At 36.1% G+C, this 21,478-nt stretch overlaps 1 protein-coding gene across 1 annotated transcript; it reads left to right on the top strand.

Annotated features, from left to right (window-relative positions):
* The first annotated feature begins 212 nt into the window (after window positions 1-212).
* Window positions 213-7,216, top strand: LOC127524217 (5-hydroxytryptamine receptor 7). Its single transcript, XM_051915682.1, has 2 exons — window positions 213-2,408; window positions 3,376-7,216. The coding sequence occupies exons 1-2, from the start codon at window positions 1,882-1,884 to the stop codon at window positions 4,127-4,129; spliced, it is 1,281 nt and encodes a 426-aa protein (XP_051771642.1). The 5' UTR covers window positions 213-1,881; the 3' UTR covers window positions 4,130-7,216.
* Window positions 7,217-21,478: the final 14,262 nt, after the last annotated feature.

Raw genomic sequence — 21,478 nt, 5'->3', positions numbered from 1 at the left:
ATATATATATATTATATATACATATATATAATATATATATATATATATATATATATATATATATATATATATATATATACTTTTATTTATATAGCGCTTTTTACAATGCAGATTGTGTCAAAGCAGCTTTACAGTGATAACTGGTATATAATTATATATATATATATATATATATATATATATAGACATTTTAAGAAGTATATCAAGTACCTGTTGACAGACTTTGTTAGATGGTTGAGCTACAGTCAATAATGAGGTGTTTTTGAAAGGATTCTTTGAAAGTTACAGATTTAAAAAAAAAAAAAAAAGACGGTAATAAAGAACCATTTTAGCATAAAACGGTTCTTCGGGATGATATGGTTCTAAATAGAACTGTTACTATGAGTAAAGAACCATCTTTTTAGAGTATAGATAATCACAAATAATCTGTTAATAAAACTCATCTTTCTGTTTGACATTACATAATAAATTATGAATCTACAATTCCCACTTACATACATAAACTTAATTTAAACTGGCCTTGATGTCTCTCCTGTCACTCTCTTGATCCTCTTATTTAGTGCCTCTTTCCATGTTTCCTTCCTTCTCTCCTTGTTCTCTAGTGTCTCATCCCTCTCTTTTTCTTACCTGTCTTTGCTGCCCAATGTTTTTTTTTTTTTTTTTTTTTTTTTTTTTACTCCTCTTGAATAATACATGGCCTCACCTCTTTATTTATCTCCTGCAGGGTTTTTCTGACTGTCGTTGTCCCTCGTCGTGAGCTGAGGTCATTTTATAGAGGCAGAAGACACCATCATATCCTACCTCGATGAGTTAATGATGACTGGAAGCCAAATACTGTTCCTGTGCCTCAGTGTTCGTCCAATTTTGGAAGCTTTATTCACAAATACTAAAGCTTTCTCTGCAAATCTAAATTATTATTTAAAATTATTCTGCATTAACACATCTTATACAATGCTATACACTGTAGTTTACAGGTTTCAATAATTTTCTCCTTATTTCTTAAAGTTTCATTCACCTACTGCCATGCTACTTCTTAAAATTTGTTTTGCTAAACAGTTTACTGGTTAAGGAGAATCAATCTAAAGAGAACCTTTATAAAAGTTATTCACATAACTGAGAAAATAAGAGGAAACTGTAGTAAATTATTATCAAGAAAAAATGATAACATCTTATTATAACCACAATACATTCTACTAAATTTTATGAGTTTCCAGAGGATTTAAACTTGAAACTGATCAAATAAGTGCAATTAAAAGCACTTTGTAATTGTGGCACCACTTTGATTTTACTTAAGGTAGCATTTAAACTTGTTCAATTTTACATTTTATAAAAGTGTAAATACCACTATGATCAGACAATTGGTAATCGCAATTCTATATAAGGCCATGAGGTGGTAGTAGAGAAAAGTCTTTCTAAAGCAAAGTCTCGGAAAATATTATTTGCAAAACAATTTTACTTTTTCTTTACATTAGCTCACAATTCTTTTAAAAAATGTCTGTTTAATGTGCTGTGATGTTTAGGCTACTCTTTTTTTAAACACAGATGATATTGTCATGTTTGTCTTGTCTCATAAGATCCCATTCCTACAGTCATAGTCACAACACTGCACATTTGCAAACAGACACTCCAGCTCTAGTAATTTTTAAAGAGTTACGCCCATAAGCACCTCACGTCATTACGCACAGTCAAGACGCCAATAAAATAAAAGCCGCGAAGAGCGCGCGGTTCGTTCCGTGAGCGTTAACTTGGCAATTTGTGTGGCGCTTCGCGTATAGCTGGAAGTTCTTCTGTTATTCCAGATAGCGCCAGAAAATCAGTGTGTAGTGAAGGAGTGCGATTACACATCATGTTTTTAACTTGGACACGGATATCTGATGGATAATGAGAGCAAAATCTTTTCAGAACCAAGGACAGCTCTCAACGGTCAATATGATTTCGGCGCTGACGAAGGATCGCGTGCAGGCACTCATGACCAGTTTGACATCTGAAGTGATGGATGTGCGCTTTCTTAATAAGATACACGACACCACTACAACTTTGCCGACGGCAAGTTTTATAGATAACGAGACCAGATGCGGAGAGCAGATTTTGAGTTACGGACATGTTGAGAAAGTGTTCATCGGAGGAGTTCTGACATTGCTTACCTTTTTAACAGTTTGCGGGAATCTGCTGGTGGTCATATCAGTGTGTTTCGTGAAGAAACTAAAGCAACCTTCTAATTATTTAATCGTTTCTTTGGCCGTTGCAGACCTGTCCGTGGCGGTGGTCGTAATGCCGTTTGTCAGCATCACAGATCTCATAGGAGGACAGTGGATCTTTGGTCGTGTTTTCTGTAATGTTTTTATCGCCATGGATGTGATGTGCTGCACCGCTTCAATAATGACACTGTGTGTCATAAGCATAGACAGGTATGTCTCCCAGAAATAAATGCTGTATGATATAAAGCTAACAAAGTAGAAGTTAAAAGTAAATTGATTGAACTAATCAATTGCTAAACTGCATTCAGATGAAATGTTTCATTCAGTCTGTATATTTATGAAGAGGAGACCGGGGCAAGTTGTCACACTTTTTACTCCAGTGAAAATTTCAGTCAGTTTCTGTATAGACATATACGTTAAGACTACAAATAAGCTACTGAACATTTTCAGTTTATTTAACGCACATTTACCAGCATCGGGCATGTTGTCACAGTTGGACCTGCCATTAAACAGCCTATAATAGGCTTTTCAGACAAATCTAATTATGAAACAAAAAATGTAAAGAGAGAGAGTAAGAATTAAAATAATTAAATAAAAGTACAGCATACAATACACTTAAAAACGGATATACCTAAATTAGAAGGTTTTAAGTATAAATATATATATATGTATATGTATGTATGTATGTATATATAATTAATATATCAACAAATCTAATTTTTATTGGTTAAATCAGGTAGAAATTGCTCTTTAAGGTAACAATTGCAGGCTACCACTTTTTTATATATATTTGACTATTGTCTGAATGTATGTCATTGATTTTATTGTGTTCACTTGTTTATCAAACAGATATTTAAAAAAAAAAAAAAATCATTTAAAAATTTTAGTTTGGAGGACAGAATTCAAATATATTATTCTAATTTACTAGATGTTTAACTAGATGTTGCAAACCACCATACCACCATACAAAAACACTCATTAGCTACTGAAATTTAGCACTTTTGACAATTAGCCAGGGTCTCTTTTCAAGAAGTTATAGATTGTAATATTCCAAAGAAGGTCAAAGAGAGTCACTGTGAAACTGCCCACCTTTATGCATTCTTTGACACTAATGCACTTTAACAGTTCTTTTTTCCCCCTTCTTTCATTTTTCCCATTCGCCACTCCATTTTCTCAGGTACCTGGGCATTACTAAGCCATTGACGTATCCCGTGAGACAAAGTGGAAAGTGCATGGCCAAAATAGTGCTGTCTGTATGGCTTCTCTCTGCCTCCATCACCCTACCCCCACTGTTCGGATGGGCTCAGAATGTCAACGACGACAACGTGTGTCTGATCAGCCAGGACCTGGGCTACACTATATACTCCACTGCCGTGGCCTTCTACATCCCCATGTCCGTGATGCTCATTATGTACTACCGGATATACAGGGTGGCGAAGGTGAGTGCTGCCAAGCACACGATCGCTGGCTTTCCCAAAGCGGAAGACAAGGAAAGCGTGAACTGCGTGACTGCAGCCCTAAAGCTGCAGAGGGAAGTAGAAGTGTGCGTGAGCTTTTCTCGCCTTCTCAAAAGTGATCGTAAAAACATCTCCATCTTCAAAAGGGAGCAGAAGGCGGCAGCCACCCTTGGGATTGTTGTGGGGGCTTTCGCCGTGTGCTGGCTGCCCTTCTTCCTGCTGTCCACAGCGCGTCCGTTCATCTGCGGGGTGCAGTGCAGCTGTGTGCCTTTGTGGGTGGAGAGGACGCTGCTGTGGCTGGGCTATGCCAACTCACTCATAAACCCCTTCATTTATGCATTCTTCAACAGGGACCTCAGGACCACCTACCACAACCTCATTCGCTGCCGCTATCGGAACATCAACCGCAAGCTCTCGGCAGCCAGCATGCATGAGGCTTTGAAACTAGCTGAGAGACCTGACCTGGTGCTGTAGGCTGTCCGTACCCTTCATGTCTCCCTGGGGACTGATGCAGGCACACGGAGGCTGAGAGAGACGTTTTTGATGAATTCCTTATTGCTCTCGCTGAGGAGCTTTTCAGTCACTTCAATTAAGTCAAATTGCAATGACTTCAATTAAGTGAAATTGGAACGGTTGTAAAGCTTCATGAAATGTTTTATAAAATGCTTTATAAATTAGATCTTATTGCTGTAAAATGTGCTTGATGAAAAAGAAAAATCAATATCAATGAGTGATGAATTCTCCGGTATAATGTTCGTATTTCATACAGTATACTTTGAGCTGTTTACATTATATATGTAATATTCCTCAATAATAATGAACCCATGGGAGCATGAAATTGACGTTTTTATGTCATAGATTAAAAAGGATTGTTCAGCCAAAAATTAAAATTCTGTCACCATTTACTCACCCTCACGTTGTTCCAAACCTCTATAACAAAACAAAACAACTTAAAGATATCTCTCTCCCCCCCCCACCCCTCAAGTCATGTGTCTTAGTGCCGGGACTGTATATGATGACAGAATTTTCATTCTTGCTTGAATGGTCTCTTTAAGTACTTAAGGACAAATTTATAAAGCATATTAGCACACTAGTATAAAGTATGCAGTGTACAAGCAATCATAAAGCTGAACTCTTCACTTCATTGCCGTTCCGTCCCTTCTGCCCTCCAAACAGTCACCTGATTTGACCATCAGTGATTGCCACTAATAATGTGACAGCAAGCTGAGCATGTCTCACCCATAGTTGTATTATTAGAAGCAAGGCATTTATTGTCTTCTAGCTGTGAGAAAGGCAGGGGTGGGCAGGTGTCTTTAATTTCTGTCAGCATGCTTGGCCAACAGATGGTAAACAATACATCAACACTAAGTGGCCCTGTGTATTCATCAAGCATTTTAGTGACCGTGTTTTTGGATATGAAACGTCTATGCATATGAAGGTACAATTAATACTGTAAGAAAAAGTACCGGACATGAATAAGTTAGAGTTTGAAGTAGGTTATTAAAAGGCATGTGGTTAAAAAAAAAAAAGTCATTACTGCAGTGAAAGAAAGATTGAGGCCACCTGAGTGAAAACATAGCAGATAGCTCTATCTGCTATCAATATAGCCAAAATTACTATAATAAAACTATTAAAATTGAATAAATGTAATGAAAATGTAATAAAAATTAATACAATTAAATAGAAAATTCCTTTTAAAACAAAAAATTAAAGAAACCAGTTCAAAAACAAATCAACAAAAAATATACAGAGGTAAATGCATAACATAAAACTAGGGAATGACTGATATTAAAATTGTAGCCAAAACAGAAAAGCTGATTATTTTCATGTTATGGCTAATTAGTAATAAATATTATACTGTTTTCTCTAAATAAATATATATATTTATAATGGACGAAAAAGTAAAGTGTTAGATGACAGCAAAACTTCTCTAAATTTAAAAATAGGGGCATACACTATTATATAGACTGTATTGACAGATATCTTTAAAAAAAAAAAAAAAAAAAAACTCTAATATTGACTGATAATAAATATGGTCTTGATATATATTGCCCATCCCTACCTAAAAAGAATTACAGGCCTGAAAGAGAAAAGTATCATTAAGATGCTGAGGGCACCAAACAGGCATAAAACAATGAATCTATTCTGAGCAACCAGCTGTTGTTTGAATTTATAGAAGATGCAAATTTTGGGAGGTTTTGTGAGGAAAATAAATATATCTGATGCTCATTCACAATGACAAATTGCTATGGTCATTGATTAAAATAATTTTAAAAAAAAACTTGAGATTGTGCCGTTTTGGTCATACTATTATACATAAACCGAAGTCCACATTAATCTTTCATCGTTACATCTAAAATGTTTTTAATATAATGGTTTGCATGCATCCCATGTGAGGTGATATATTGTACTTTATTCTGTAAACAGAAGGAGAAATGAATGCGGATGTCATCAGTGTAATATATTAAACCTCCAAGACTAAAAAGCAAAGGATAGCTCTATTAGTAGTATAGAAGTTATATTAGTCCAAAACAAGAAAGACTTTCAAAGAGTTTCAGAATCTATACCAGGCAAGAGGTTTTGTTCTCATGTTATACCTGAACTGAATGTGAACAACTGCTCCGTAAGTTGTACCTCTTTCTGAACGCTGTGACAGCGACACGCTGCCCTGCTGAGTCTTTCAGCCTTGTTTTTCAATCTACAGCAGCACAGCATGAGGGCTGCTTCCTCTGCATTTCCCAGGGGGCTTTTTGGAATCAGTGTACATGCAAATATATTTTGATTTAAGGCTTAAATGTGATAAGAAATAGCTGTGTACTTTATTCACAGAGGATATCTGTCCATTTAATATTGTAAATTATGAGGTTAAAGACTGTATTCCAGTAGTTTAATTCTAGACATGTATAGCATCGTTCTGAAATGGTAAATTTACACTTTCAGTGATCACTATTAAATGAACTTTGATATAGTTTATTGTTTTTGATATTCACCATGTAGTCTGGCAAAAATGGTCTGATTAATTGAACAAAAACAGTATTTGCAAGGCAGCACTGTCTTGATATTCCTCAAACATTTAGATAATGATTTGTTCTATTGGTTTTAAAAACAACAGTATAAAAGATATTTAAGAAAATCTCCCATTGACTTTTATTGACATGTTCTTTGGCAAGTTGCATAAACTTCTTACACTACTCTTAAAAGTTAGTCAACTATTTTTTTTTTCATCAAGACTGGTCCTAACTTTTTAAAAGTCAGTTACATAAAAAGGTAGATATAATTTGAATCAGAAAAGTAAGACCGATTACCTCTTGTCTAACTGCCAGTTGGTAAGACAAGTCAAAATATAGTCTATGCAACTGGCCCCAGAATTCAAATTGTAACTTACAGCAATGGTGCCTTTGTAATAATTGCATATAATGAATTACAACTGGTCTTCTTTGTTATACTTATTTGCATACTCAATTGTGATTAGATTCTGAGTGTCATAAAAATAGCCTAACAAAAACTAAGCCTAAAAACTAAAATTTTTTAAACCTTTAACACTGTTAACATGTTCGCTGCCTTGCAATCACTTGTATTTGCTTTAGGAAATGCAAATCTTGTATTAAAATAAATGTATGTCATTTTGCACAGTAAACATTATTAGTAAACAGTACTAATTATCATTTTGTGGTGAGGTTTATATTTTTCTTGCTCCATATTTACAGATTATCACACATGAAATCCAAATACTGACAGTTTCATAAAAATATGTTGGTATTAAAGTAGATTAACTTACTCATAATCATACACTCTTTGTTGTAATCATACTGTAGATTTAATATTGTCACATGGAATCGATGTTGATGGCATTGCAATTCTACAGCAGAGCAATTACATCTGTGTATACTCCATTTAGCCAAGGCTACAAAATCAATTCCTTGTTACAAATTTTCATGGTGGGTTGTAGAGAAGCTGATGACAAAGGTGTAGAAAACAGAAACAGTTTTTATTAAATCCACATGGAACACACAGGAGATCAGGGAGAAAACTTAAACACAACCACATATAACAGATGATACCAGACACAGAACTAAGGAAAGTCAGGGCTTAAATACATGGGGAACATAATCAAGCAGAAACAGAAAAGTTGTGTGGAAACTAATTAACAGCCAGGGAAACTAATTAGGAACTCAGGCAAACAGAAACAGAGTAAAAACAAAACCAAAACACAACATAACAGAATATACACATTACACAAATATGGTAGAACTATCACTTCTACTACTAAATATCGCTTTGCAAATAATCTTCCTGATTGGTCTCAATTCCTCAGCATACCCGACAGCTTAGAAAAACTTGAGGCTGCAATAGAAACTATAGACTCTCTCTTTTCTAGCACTTTAGACTCAGTTGCTCATTTACACTTAAAGAATATAAAGGAGAACAGTCCGACACTGTGGAATAACGAGCACACTTGCACCCTCAAGAGAGCAGCCCGGAAAATGGAGCGCAACTGGTAGAGAACAAAACTAGCGTTTTTTTACATTGTGTGGAAGGATATTTTATCTACCTACAGAAAGGTCTTAAAAACAACTAGAACTGCATTCTTCTTGAAGAAAACAAACACAATACTCTATACTTTATAATAAATACTATTTATTTGATACAGTGGCTAAATTAATGATAAATAAAGCATCAATGAGTTAAGACATTTCCCAACAACATAGCAGTAATGAATTTATGAATTTCTTTTCTTATGATATTGATACTATCAGAGATAAAATTATAACTACAGTTGTGGTCAGAATTATTGGCACCCTTGATAAATATGATCAAAGATGACTGTAAAAATAAATCTGCATTGTTTATCCTTTTGATCTTTAATTCATAAAATTAGCAAAAATATAACCTTTCATTGAAGGGAAAGAATTGAAAGTGGGGGGAAAATCACATTATGAAATAAATGTTTTTCTCCAAAACACGTTGGCCACAATTATTGGCACCCTTTTATTCAATACTTTTTGCAACCTCCTTTTCTCAAGATAACAGATCAGAGACCATTCCTTCATGCAGAATCTCTACAGATCCTTCAGATTCCCAGCTCCATGCTGGTGCTTCTTCTCTTCAGTTCACTCCACTCATTTTCTTTAGGGTTCAGGTCAGGGGACTGGGATGGCAATGGCAGAAGCTTCATTTTGTGCTCAGTGACACATTTTTGTGTTGGTTTTGATGTTTGTTTTGGATCATTGTCCTGATGGAAGATCCAATCACGGCCCATTATTGGATTTCTAGCAGAAGCGGTGAGGTTTTGATTTTTTATCTGTTGGTATTTGATAGAATCCATGATGCCATGTATCTGAACAAGATGTCCAGGACCTCCAGCAGAAAAATAGGCCCACAACATTAAAGATCCAGCAGTATATTTAACCGTGGACATGGGGTACTTTTTATCCATGTGTGCACCAAACCCATCTGGTGGGTTTGCTGCCAAAAAGCTCTTTTTTTAGTTTCATCTGAACATAGAAGCCGGTCCTGTTTGAAGTTCCAGTCGTGTCTGACAACTGAATATGCTGGAGATTGTTTCTGGATGAGAGCAGAGGATTTTCCTTGAAACCCTCCCGAACAACTTGTGGGGATGTAGGTGCTGTTTGATCATTTTTTTAGGCTTTCTGACGCTCAAGACTCAACTAATCTCTGCAATTCTCCAGCTGTGATCCTTGGAGAGTCTTTGTCCACTCAAACTCTCCTCCTCACCGCGCATTAGGGCGATTTAGACACACGTCCTCTTCCAGGCAGATTTGTAACATCTTTAGTTGATTGGAACTTCTTAATTATTGCATGGTGGAAATGGGGATTTTCAATGCTTTAGATATTTTCTTATAGCCACTTTCTATTTTGTGAAGCTCAACAATCTTTTGCTGCACATCAGAACTATATTCTTTGGTTTTACTCATTGTGATGAATGATTATAGGAATTTGGCCTTTGTGTTTCCTCATGTTTATACTCCTGTGGAACAGGAAGTCATGGCTGGACAATTTCATGTTCATGATCACCCTGGTGTGCTAAAAAAAATGTAAATATGAATGGGAATATACTTCAGAGATATTTTACTCATAAAAAATTCTAGGGGTGCCAATAATTGTGGCCAACGTGTTTTGGAGAAAAACATTTATTTCATAATGTGATTTTCCCCCCACTTTCAATTCTTTTCCTTCAATGAAAGGTTAGATTTTTGCTAATTTTATGAATTAAAGATCAAAAGGATGAACAATGCAGATTTATTTTTACAGTCATCTTTGATCATATTTACCAAGGGTGCCAATAATTCTGACCACAACTGTAGATCCTCTTCTTAATATTATTAAATCATCATTGTCATTAGGGATATGTCCCAAAAACTTTCAAGCTGACTGTTATTAAGCTTTGCATTAAAAAAAAATTCTCAAATCTCCCTTTTCTGTTAAAAATACTAGAAAAAGCAGTATCCTATTTTCCTTCTTAGAGAGGAAGATGACTGCAAGGATTTCCAGTCATGATTTAGACCATGTCATAGAACTGAGACTGCTCTCACCAGAGTTACAAATGATGCTCTTATCATCCGATCAAGGTTGGATCTCTCTATTAGTGTTACTGGACCTCAGTGCTGCATTTGATACTATCAACCATAACATCATACCATTTTTTTTTTTTTTTTTTTGTTAACACTTATTTACACTTATTTTATTTACTTATTAGCATGCATATTACTAGAATATTGGCTGTTTATTAGTAATTATTAAGCTCATATTAATGCCTTATTCTACATTCTTAATCCTACCCAATACCTAAACTTAACAACTAACTTACTAACTATTAATAAGCAGTAAATTAGGAGTTTATTGAGGGAAAAGTCGTACTTAATAGTGATTACATGTTCCCTATACTAAAGTGTTACCTTTTTTTTAATAGGCTCGAAAATTAGGTAGGCATTAGTGGATTTGTTCTGGCATGGTTCAAATCAGTTTGTAGCAGTAAATAAAGATCTATCATATCAGTCACAAGTTCAGTACTGTAAGGCTCAGTACTAGGACCGCTACTTTTCACACTGTACATGCTACCCTTGGGAGATATCATTAGGAAACATGGCATCTGTTTTCACTGTTATGCTGATGTTACTCAGTTCTATCTTTCTTCAAGGCCCAACGGAAACTAATGGAATGCATAGTTGCTATAAAAAAAAAAATGGATGACTTGTAATTTCCCAATACTATCTATCTATCTATCTATCTATATATATATATATAAAAACTTCCACATGTAATAACCTAGAAAACTGTCTAACATACTGTCTAATGGCTGCTTTGTCAAATCTTTGTCGTTAGTTAGGAACCTAGGGTGTGCTTTTTGATCTTTCTTTTGAAAGCCACATTTCTGGCATTTGTAAAACCGCTTTTTTCCATCTTAAAAATATCTCAAAATCATGGCAAATGCAGAAAAGTTCATTCATGCATTCATGACCTCAATACTATAGATTATTGTAATTGTTTTACTGGGTGGTTGCCCTGCAGGCTAAATAAACAAACTCCAGCTGGTCCAAAATGCAGCAGCTAGATATCTTACTAGAACCAGGAAGTATGACCATGTTAGCCTGGTTCTGTCAATACTTCATTGGTTCCCATTTAGATACATTTTGAAATCTTGCTCATTACTTATAAAGCCCTGAATAGTTTAGCTCCTTTACTTTAGCAAGCTCCTATTGCATTATAGTCCTTCATGTCCACTGCGGTCTCAAAATTCTGGCCAGTTCATAATACCTAATAACAAAATCGACTGCAGGCAGATCCTTTTCCTATTTAGCACCCAAACTCAAACATCGGAACAGTCTTCCTAGCATTGTTCAGGAGGCAGACACACTCTGTCGGTTTAAATTTAGATTAAAGAACCATCTTTTTAACCTTGCATAAACAGCACACTATCACATTTCTTTAATTCAAATCCCTTAAAGGATTGTTAGGCTGCATAAATTGGGTCAACCAGAACCACAACCTCCCACAACACCCTGTAATTGTTACATCGTAAGAGGAACAGCATCTAGGCTAATATTAGTCTGTCTGTCTCATACTTATACCGAGGTTTCCACCCTGGTCAGGTGGAATCCAGTCCAGATGATATATCTGCACCTAGAGATGACCACAATGCAGCCCTGAATGTTAGTGGACAACTAGACAAGCCTTAAAGACAGATCCCCTGTGAAGACCTCATCGACTAGATAGCCCTCGGCACGGATCCTCAGCAAAGACCATGAGAACCAAATCCTCTGCACAGATCCTATGGCCAGCTTTAACTCCTCCCCTCCATATGCTGCCGTAATGTATCTCGATCTTCAAGCAGAAGGAGCTGGATAAAATATTCTGATATATTCTGATATGACATCAATCCACAATCTGACTTATGATGCACCCTGGAATCATAATCATGTTCGTTCGTCTGACCAGATAAAAACTGGCCCCCCGACTGAGCCTGGTTCCTCCCAAGGTATTTTTTTTTTCCTCCTCAATATGGAGTTTGGGTTCTTTGCCACGGTCACTGTTTTCTGTAGAGCTGCATAACTGAATTGAACTCATTCCATAACTGATTAACTTTACGCAGTTGTTGAAGTAAACGGAATCAACAATGAACTGATTTTAGCTGAATAATTTTTGAATGTTTTACAGCAGAATTATTTCTGTTTGAATCACAGAATCATTATTTTCCTGTTCATCACTGTAAAGCTGCTTTGAAACAGTCTGTATTGTATAAAGTGCTATATAAATTGACTTGACTAATAACTCTATTATTATTAATTGCAGAACTATTGTACTTTTTTGACAGTGACAGCTGACAGTGTTATCTTTTTTTTAAAGAATCTAACAAGAATACTTACTAACCACTTATTGCACCCTGTTTTAAATTGGGCCATCTGCATATAAATAAATAAATATTTCAGGAATTTATTTGAGCACCCCAGTGCAGGGAAGATTTCAAGTGAATCTACAGCTACCAGTTTCAGAAGCACTGGCACACATATCAGTTCAATCAGAGAGACACGTCCTTCAACCTACACCGTGTACAAAGAAGGAAAGGGTGATGTTTTCCAGTCTGAAAAGATACTTCAGATACAGATCTTCTGTATGGCTATCAAGCTGTGGAAGTTACATTCTTTATGCTTCCCATCCTGCAGATCAAACAGAAGTTCACACTATCTTTGCTTCTTTTCATTTGTTTTATCATATATAAAAGATAAGCATGCTCCACCACCCTGATGTCTTTGAATACTAGTTTAATGACACTAATTCCACCTGGCATCACTATAATTGCAGCCTAAACTTACAAAGGAAAGTAAGAATGACCCTGTCAGTGCTTGGACCTACCGTCTGCTGTTCTTCAATACACTGCAGGCCCCGAGCAGATTTCACACAATACGCCACTCCATGTGAACATGCTCTCCGCTGCTACCTCTGAAACAAAGAAGTCTCAAGACTAATAAATCACACAGTCCTGAAGGACAGTCCCAAATGTGCTGAAAGCGAGAGGAGGCGATATTATTAGCCCGACATCATCAGGGCTCTGGCACACAAACTGGACGTACAGTATACAGGCTAACAAAAAAATTAAATTCTCATTAAGCACTCTATGCATGTTTGGACGTTACAGTTACAGTGCCTGACATGGAGGATCTATTTCCAGGAGCCCTTCCTTGATTAGGAGCTGCAATTGGCTAGCTGTCCTGGCCATTAAAGTATTGCCCTTTGATACAATCAGACTACATCATTAACAGAACTTCACAATCGGTCAGGAATAACACCTCAGAGATTTCTCCACAGCAGGTACCATTACTAACAAGAAGTCAGGGATTAATGGATGACAGCAATTAGGAACAGGTATAAAAGAGAGACAGAACAACCTCTGTAGATGCTGATTGATTTGTTCAACTGTTTTATGCCGTTAATTCACTAATGTTTAAATGTTCCCAATGGTAATGTCACAGGAACTGGATAGGAAAAAAAGAGAAAAAGTGAGGCTTGACTGCATGTGGCAATGAAGGCCGCTTGTGGTCAAAACGTTGCAATTTATTAAACTTCTTTGGAAGCAGAAATAGTGTGCCGGATCATTTGCATTTCAGCTAAGTTTTCTTTTGACCGAGAACCTGTTTAAGTGATGTTTGGGTGTGTGCATACTACTTTGAATTTGAACAGATGGAGACCATCAATGTACTCTATACATACTTTCTGCTAATAATAGTATAAAAATAACATATATAAATAAAATTATGTCATAGATAAATCACATTGCATAAATCACATTGCACTCATAAATTAATTTAATATATTTAATAAAATATTCAGTGAGGCTCTAAAAGTCCTAAATGAAAATTTGGAATATAAAAACTCATTTAGCTGGTTGCAGGACACTTGGCATGCTTTTTTTTATTTCTATATTTTATAGTCATAGGTATTATTCAAAAGCTTTAATACTAAAAATTCATCACGTGAAACCCGATTTGAAATTAGACATTGTGCTATCATGGAAACAGTACTTTAAACCTTTTTGGGGGCTCAACTTCAAATTTGGAACACAACTTGGTTAGACATGTGGCTTTGATTTTCTAACTTATTTAACATGACTGCATGGCACACCATTTATATTCATATAGAGCAAAATATGTGGCTGATCATACTAGAGGGTTCCAAGAAAAATATTTTCTTTTTTTCTTTTCATCACGCACTTGCAATAGTTAAATTCACCATTTTGTTCACTGTTTAAAAATAAAAAGTATTTCAGCCACATATTTTGCTCTATATGAATATAAATGGTGTACCATGCAGTCATGTTAAATAAGTGTATAGTAATGAATAAATACTAAATTCTTTATAATAAGTAAACACTTTATAAATAAACAACTTACATGCATTCATTTTAAGCTATTCTTCGATTCTAAATTCAAATAATTGCGGTTTTACTTAAAACTTCAGGCCTGGGTGACAAATTCAGGTTTTAGTTGACATGTAACTGTAGAACTTGTATTTCACTTTGGCCAATAATAAACGTGCAGAGCGTATCCTTCTGCTGACATACTGTTATTCACCAGGGCAACACTTTTCAAGGACCCTTCATCAGGCAACAAGGTGCCAAGGGTTTCTGGACAAGAATGTCAGGTGTCAGGTTTATTGTCTAAATTGGAAATCCTCAGTGGATTTATTCACATCATGTTTTTCAAAGTCCGAGGAGTGCTATAAATCCTAAAGAGGTCATCTTACAAGCTTTCTTCTGTGTTCAAACATGTATAACTTCAGTGAGACTCAATCTATAATCAATCAACAGGGGACTACATAATTATCTTTGAAATTCAACTTGGCTTTGTTTGTTGAGGTGTTTTTGGTAAATAAGGATCCCTGTAACTCATTATAATTTATCCTCACAGGTTGTCTGTGTTTATAAGTGTGAGAGGGATGATTGAAGTCAGAACGTATGGGGTGCCAGCCTGAAACACAGGGTGCAAATTGCAATCAAATGACACAGTTGCCTTTGTCTTTTCAAGGTTACATTTCATTCGTGAATTCCATCACATTATGCTCCCTGATGACAAAACGCACTCAAAATCAGAGGATCTTCTTGTTCGCGATATGCAATTTTTTTTTCTTGCTTCAAGCAAGATTTCATTTTCATTTGAAAACCTCCCAGTATCCTGACCGAAGCTTTGGGTCATCCAATCCTCTCTCGCTGTATTTTACATCTAAATAGGATGGACCTCACGGCAAGAATTACAGTCATACTGCGATGCCCGAAAATTATTCATAGATGCTTATGTAAGTCAATCTCTGAACTTCAGCAAAGGCAGACACCAAGTTAAGGCAAGACTGCTGCACTCTAAGAAATAAATTAGGCAATGCCAGAGATACATTTTTTAACATCACTTTATTCATTTATATGCTGTGATTTGTAACAAGCTCCGTTTCATCAGAGGTTTTATTGCAGAGTGGTAATTGATTAATTTGGATGGGTAATTATGAGAGAAAAAAAAAAAGAGTTAATGGTGGTTCACTGATTGTGCAGTGGCTAAATTAATGTGAAACTGTTTCTATTAAAATCAGTTACCCTTGCAGTGCTGAGACCCCCATTTCAAATGGCCAATGGTTGAACCAAAAACATAATTAAACTAATTAAATGTATTTCTTTCAGGAATTAAGAAAAAAATCTTGGTGCCTGCTGTCTCAGCTGTTTCAGAGAGATTATGTGCTGACGTTTAAGGTTGCAAAACTAAAACTAATTCTCAATAATGAAATGTAATAACTTTTATGCACAAGTATGTATGTGGCATACAGCCACAGACTAATTCAATTTCAGTACTCCCTATTAGAACATGGTCTCCTCATTAAATTGTACCTGTTTGGTTCTGTACCATCAAAAAAAGAGTTCAATATGCACATTAGATAACAAGAACAAAGAGTGCCCTATCAGCACACAGCCAAAGAAACCTATTCGTCCTGTTTAGGTAATAATTTATGAATACTTATGAAATACTTACGAAATCAACAGTCTTCTTAAAAATTAGATAATTCCAGTGATGGTTTAAGTAAGGATGAAATTTATTCCTGTGCCTCTTGCGTCAATATTTTTTCAAGCACTGGGCTAAAGCCCTCCTGCCACATTAATCACAGAGTTAGTGCTCCTGAATTAGTGTATTACATTTGCCCCTGATTTCACAGACAATGCTTAAGCCTAGTCCCAGACATTTTTTAACCTGTTTTAACTGAAAGTGTCTGTTAAAGTCTGTGAAACCAGGCCTTGGAGACATATTGTGTATCCCACTATGCTCATCCAAGCTTGTAAATCACAACAGTAAGGTCACCCTCACCACAATATTTGCACCATGTCTTAAATACCTTTCCACAGCCACCAAACAGGTCACTTTTCTACAAAGGAAAAAATTGGTAACACTTTACTTATAGCCTTTATATATAATGCATCATAAAAGTATTTTAATACATTAATTAGGTCTCATAATGCAGCTTATAATGCATTGTATAGTATCATGAATAATTGTAACCACAGTTATAATACATTATAATATTTATAATGTGTTTTATGCATTAAAACACATGACAACCAATTTCAGATGAAACAAGGAATATGCAAATAATATAATGCATTTATATTAATTGGTGGCAATTATTTATCAAAAGATATGAATAACTTTATAATGCATTAAACATAAAGGCTTTAAGTAAAGTGTTACCAAAAATTCCTTTAAAAATAGGTTCTATTACACAAACAAACAAATATATATATTCTGTTTTTTTAAAAACAGAAAAACAAAAACAAAATGTAAGTCACCTTTTGTTGTGCTTTTAAGTGAATTGTAGATTTTATAACAGCAATTTGGAAAACAGAAAAAACAGGAAAGGTAAAAATCAATATTTGAGTGTTGTCATTTAGAGACTACAGTCATTATGACATGGCATGAGCGCAGCATTTATATTCTACATTGTCAGTGAGCCTAAGTTATCCTAAGTTGGTGTGAAGTGAAGTCATTGTGAAACGAAAAGTTGCACTAGTAATTTCTTCTCTATTGTGATGTATTTCTGAGTAAAATGGCTCCATATTCTGGAATGAGAAAAAAAAAAAAAAAAAAAAAAAAACGTAGGGCAGGACTTGATTTCGTCCTTGGGAATTGTTTGGATTGTAGGAAGTTGGGCATTGCTAACTAAATGGAGGTAGATTTAAATACCAGTCTGCAGTCAATTGTATAGAGTTCAACAGTACCCACCCTCTTTTTCAGCAGTGCTCGTTCCGTATTTTTTCCATTCATTTTTCTCATAGGGGTTTTAAAAAAGTCTTCAGGAAAGAGTTATAAGTCATTAACCAAACCAATCAGCTACGAGGTGAATCATAACATTACAAATTTTTATTGAAAATCAGACAAAATGACAAAGGTACAAGACCGACGGCTTTAGTGAGGGAAAGAACTACAGTCGCATGAAACATTGCGAACAGCATAATCGAATTAAAAACTATGGAGAAATATAAAAATTCTCATGTACAAATGTTGATTATATATATATATATATATATATATATATATATATATATATATATACTGTATATATATATATATATACTGTATATATTACATTATAATGATTACATCATTCGCAGTGCTTCATGGGAGTGGGCTGAGCTAAAGAGCTATTTTGTCACGTGTTGTTTTTTTCGACTCGCTGATTGGTATACTTTTCTGTACAGCATCATGTAATAATTTCGAGGGAACTCGTGCTGTGTCATAGTATTGACGCTTTGGGAATGCCTCTGCATGATTGCATCTGAAGCACGTATGTGAAATCAGTCCAATGGAAAAATGGAACGTCACGGGCAAGTGATGTCATGACCAGGAAAAAATAAAGGCAATTCCACAGCCAGTGGCATCAGACATCTGAGGACATCCCCCCAGCCTGGTCTCATTGTTAATACGTAGGTATTAATACGTAACTTTCAAAGACACAAAACGTACATTTTTGTACGCTTAGAAAGGTGCTAAAACGTACAATATTGACGTAATTATGGCACTAAAACGTAAAAATACTTACGTTTTTACAGCGAAAAAACGTAAAATATTTACGAATCTTATCATGTCTTAAAGATATATGTATAATTTCCCTTTTATCGTTTTGTAGATAAATGTAAGATCCCTAAACCCCATCCCGAACCTAAACCTACCCATTTTATACAGAATGTTAAAAGAATAAAACACAATGGGCAGAAATGTGTAGGAAAATTACAATTTTAGTAAAAATATAACATTAAAACGATATTCTGAGCCACTAATCCTACACCTACCCCTAAACCTACCCATAACCATTTCTTTAAACTACCTACTAATATAAATAAAAGAATGACAGACAAACAAGCGTAATCAGAATATTTTTTTTTTTTTTTTTTTGCGAAAATGTCAAAAGTGGTACCAAAAGTAGTTCAAATGATGATGAGTTCCAGTCACAGTCCTCTCTGGCGGTAATAGTTTTTATAGGGTACAGAGCAGAATTTAACTTATTAATCCATGAAAATATGATGAATCCGGCTTCTCTCCGTGAAGGCGCGACACTCATTTCAAATGTCAATCCACTGAAACACGGCATGTCGTAATCTGTGACGAAGGTGAGAACCAATGAGCATTTGATATCAGTGCCGTAAACCATGTCGTAACACTTCTCGAGGGTGGCGCTACTTTCAAATTTGAATCATAACGAGCGCGAGCTTTGACTGTGACGATCGCTGTTGCTGAGAATCAAAATGAAGATCGATGGATAAAAGGCTGAATTTGGATCTGTTCCTCACAAACATATGGATTCTAAAGATTGGGAGTACAGCGAACAAATAAAATTGATGTGATTTGTGAATTTATGTCGTGTTTTGGTGTATCATATGGTTGTATTGTCAGTCACTGCATAGGAGAAAACGCCTTCTGTGTCGCACAGCAAACAAACTAAATATTACAAAATGGTTAAACAATTACAGAAAATTTATTCATAAGGTTTTAAATTGTAGTCTTGTTTAACATTATGCAATCCTCCGAAACGAGCAGCATAAGTCACGAACAGAAATGTTATTTCATATTAAGTAGATGAGTAAACTGCTTTCAATAAATTCGACTAAAAACAACATTAAATCATTAAAGCCACGATTTTAATATTAATACATGGGAATTCATATGCATTCACACTTTACGTTACATGATTTACGTTTTTATTGCTGTTAATACGTAAGTATTTTTACGTTTTAGTCCTCTAAATACGTCAATGTTGTACGTTTTTGTGTGTATGAAAACGTAAGTAAATGTACGTGTGGTAGAACCACAATTTACGTAAAACTACACACGTATTCTCATGAGATCACGTTGATCCCCCTCAGGGCTGGAATGGTTCACACCTCAGCACACAGTGCCCATTCTTCCTTAGTACCCTCAGGAGACCGTTCTGCCAACCCGCCACCCTCGATGGGTGGTGGGGTTGGCAGAACGGCCTCCTGGCAGAACAGTGTAACGCTGGTCTCAGTGTCTGCCACAAGACACTTATTAGTTTAGTCATGTTAGTTGGTGTGTCCTTTTATCTTACACTTTTAACCCTTTTTATTATTCAGGTAGGGTAAGGTTAGTCAAATCTAGCCTAATCCACAAAAGTACTCACCTGCCCTCAAACTCAAAAACCTAACTTTCACAACTGCTGCTTAGTCATTTTATCTTATAACAAACAAAGGAAGTATTGCAGTTACTTACTTTCATAATCATTCAAGCATTCAAGTACATATGGCCTTAACTTAAAAGCAAGCAAACAACATAACATTGAAACAGGTAAATAGCAATATCAATCTCAATATCCAAAACAGCCATTACCTGTTGATTCGCTTCAGGGCATCGAGGTGACTACTCAAATCACACCAGAAGCCAGCCTTGAGAGGCTGGTTCCTTTAGTAGACCATCTGGCAGCATAGAAGCTTCTGCCAAATGTGTCTCAATGGGTCCTGCAGACTGTAGAAATAGGCTACAGAATCCAGTTTGGGTCTTGACCACCTAGGTTCAACGGGATTCTATTCACAGTAGTAGACCCTGAGCAGGACTCTGGTTATGGAGCAGGAAGTAAAAACTCTCTTGGGCAAGGAGGTCATAGAATGGGTTCCACCCATATGAGAATCCGGATTCTACAGTCGGTACTTCATTGTTCCAAAGAAGGATGGGGAGTTGTGTACGATTTTAGATCTGCGCCATCTGAATCATTCAGTCAAAAAGCTCAAGTTCAAAATGTTCACTCTGAAGCAGATCGTGACTCAAATCAGATCCGAGGACTGGTTTGTCACGATAGATCTAAAGGATGCTTACTTCCACGTATCCATCCTTCCACAACACTGGAAGTTCCTGAGGTTCACTTTCTTTTGACCTACTCCTTTCAGAGATTAGGACCAGGAGAAGCTGAACTTTGTGAGTCCAGTGAGAGTGCTTGATCCTTATGTCTACAGAGCTGCCCTGTGGAGGAAAACTGATCAGCTGTTTGTTTGCTTTGGATCGCTGGGCATTAAGCAAGTAGATAGTCGAGTGAATTGTCTCTTTTGCCTACAAGGTCTCTAATCGGCCTCCACCTTTGGCTGTCAGAGCTCACTCAACCAGGGGTATGGCGGCCTCAAAGGCCTTACTGTTGGGTGTGTCCCTGCAAAATGTGTGAGATCCGGTGTGCTGGTCCTCTCTACTCACATTTGTAAGGTTTTACAATTTGGCTCTGACCCAGGTTCGCGGGTGCTCCTGTCTTAGTTGTGCTCACAGTATTCACAGAGACAGGTACTTGTAAACATGGCAGTTTAAGTTTTATCATTCCCAAAGCGTCAATACTATGACGCAACACAAGTTCCCTCAAAAAGGGAACGTCTCGGGTTATGACTGTAACCCTTGTTCCCTGAGAAGGGAATGAGACGCTGCGTCACCCTGCCATACTTGCTTTGGCTAGATAACGCCAGTCATTCCGGATGTGCCTTTATGCTTTCCTGGTCACCCACCTGTTACGTTAGGGAACTAATGTGACTTCTCAGGGAACAGGGGTTACTAGGGTTTGTAACCAGAGACGCTTTTCACTAGGAATTCTGCTGTTAAATATGATTATGTTACAAATAAACTGAAATAATGTGGACTGACAACGTCAACAGAAGCAAATAACATGGATTAACAACCTCATAGCTCACAGTAGGCCTGTCTTTAAAGGTTTAAAAAGTATTGTTCAAAATCAATTTCCCTATAGAGAATGGCGTTTTTACTTCCGGAGCCCGACCGTTGTACCCCACCC

Source organism: Ctenopharyngodon idella, chromosome 12 (genome assembly GCF_019924925.1).
Source record: "Ctenopharyngodon idella isolate HZGC_01 chromosome 12, HZGC01, whole genome shotgun sequence".
Lineage (NCBI taxonomy): Eukaryota > Metazoa > Chordata > Actinopteri > Cypriniformes > Xenocyprididae > Ctenopharyngodon > Ctenopharyngodon idella.
This window is presented reverse-complemented; position numbering and strand designations above follow the sequence as displayed.

Coding starts and splice junctions, on each gene's coding strand:
- LOC127524217 (XM_051915682.1), top strand. CDS start 1,882: ATGAGAGCAAAATCTTTTCAGAACCAAGGACAGCTCTCAACGGTCAAT. Junction 2,409..3,375: donor TGTGTCATAAGCATAGACAG/GTATGTCTCCCA, acceptor CCATTTTCTCAG/GTACCTGGGCATTACTAAGC.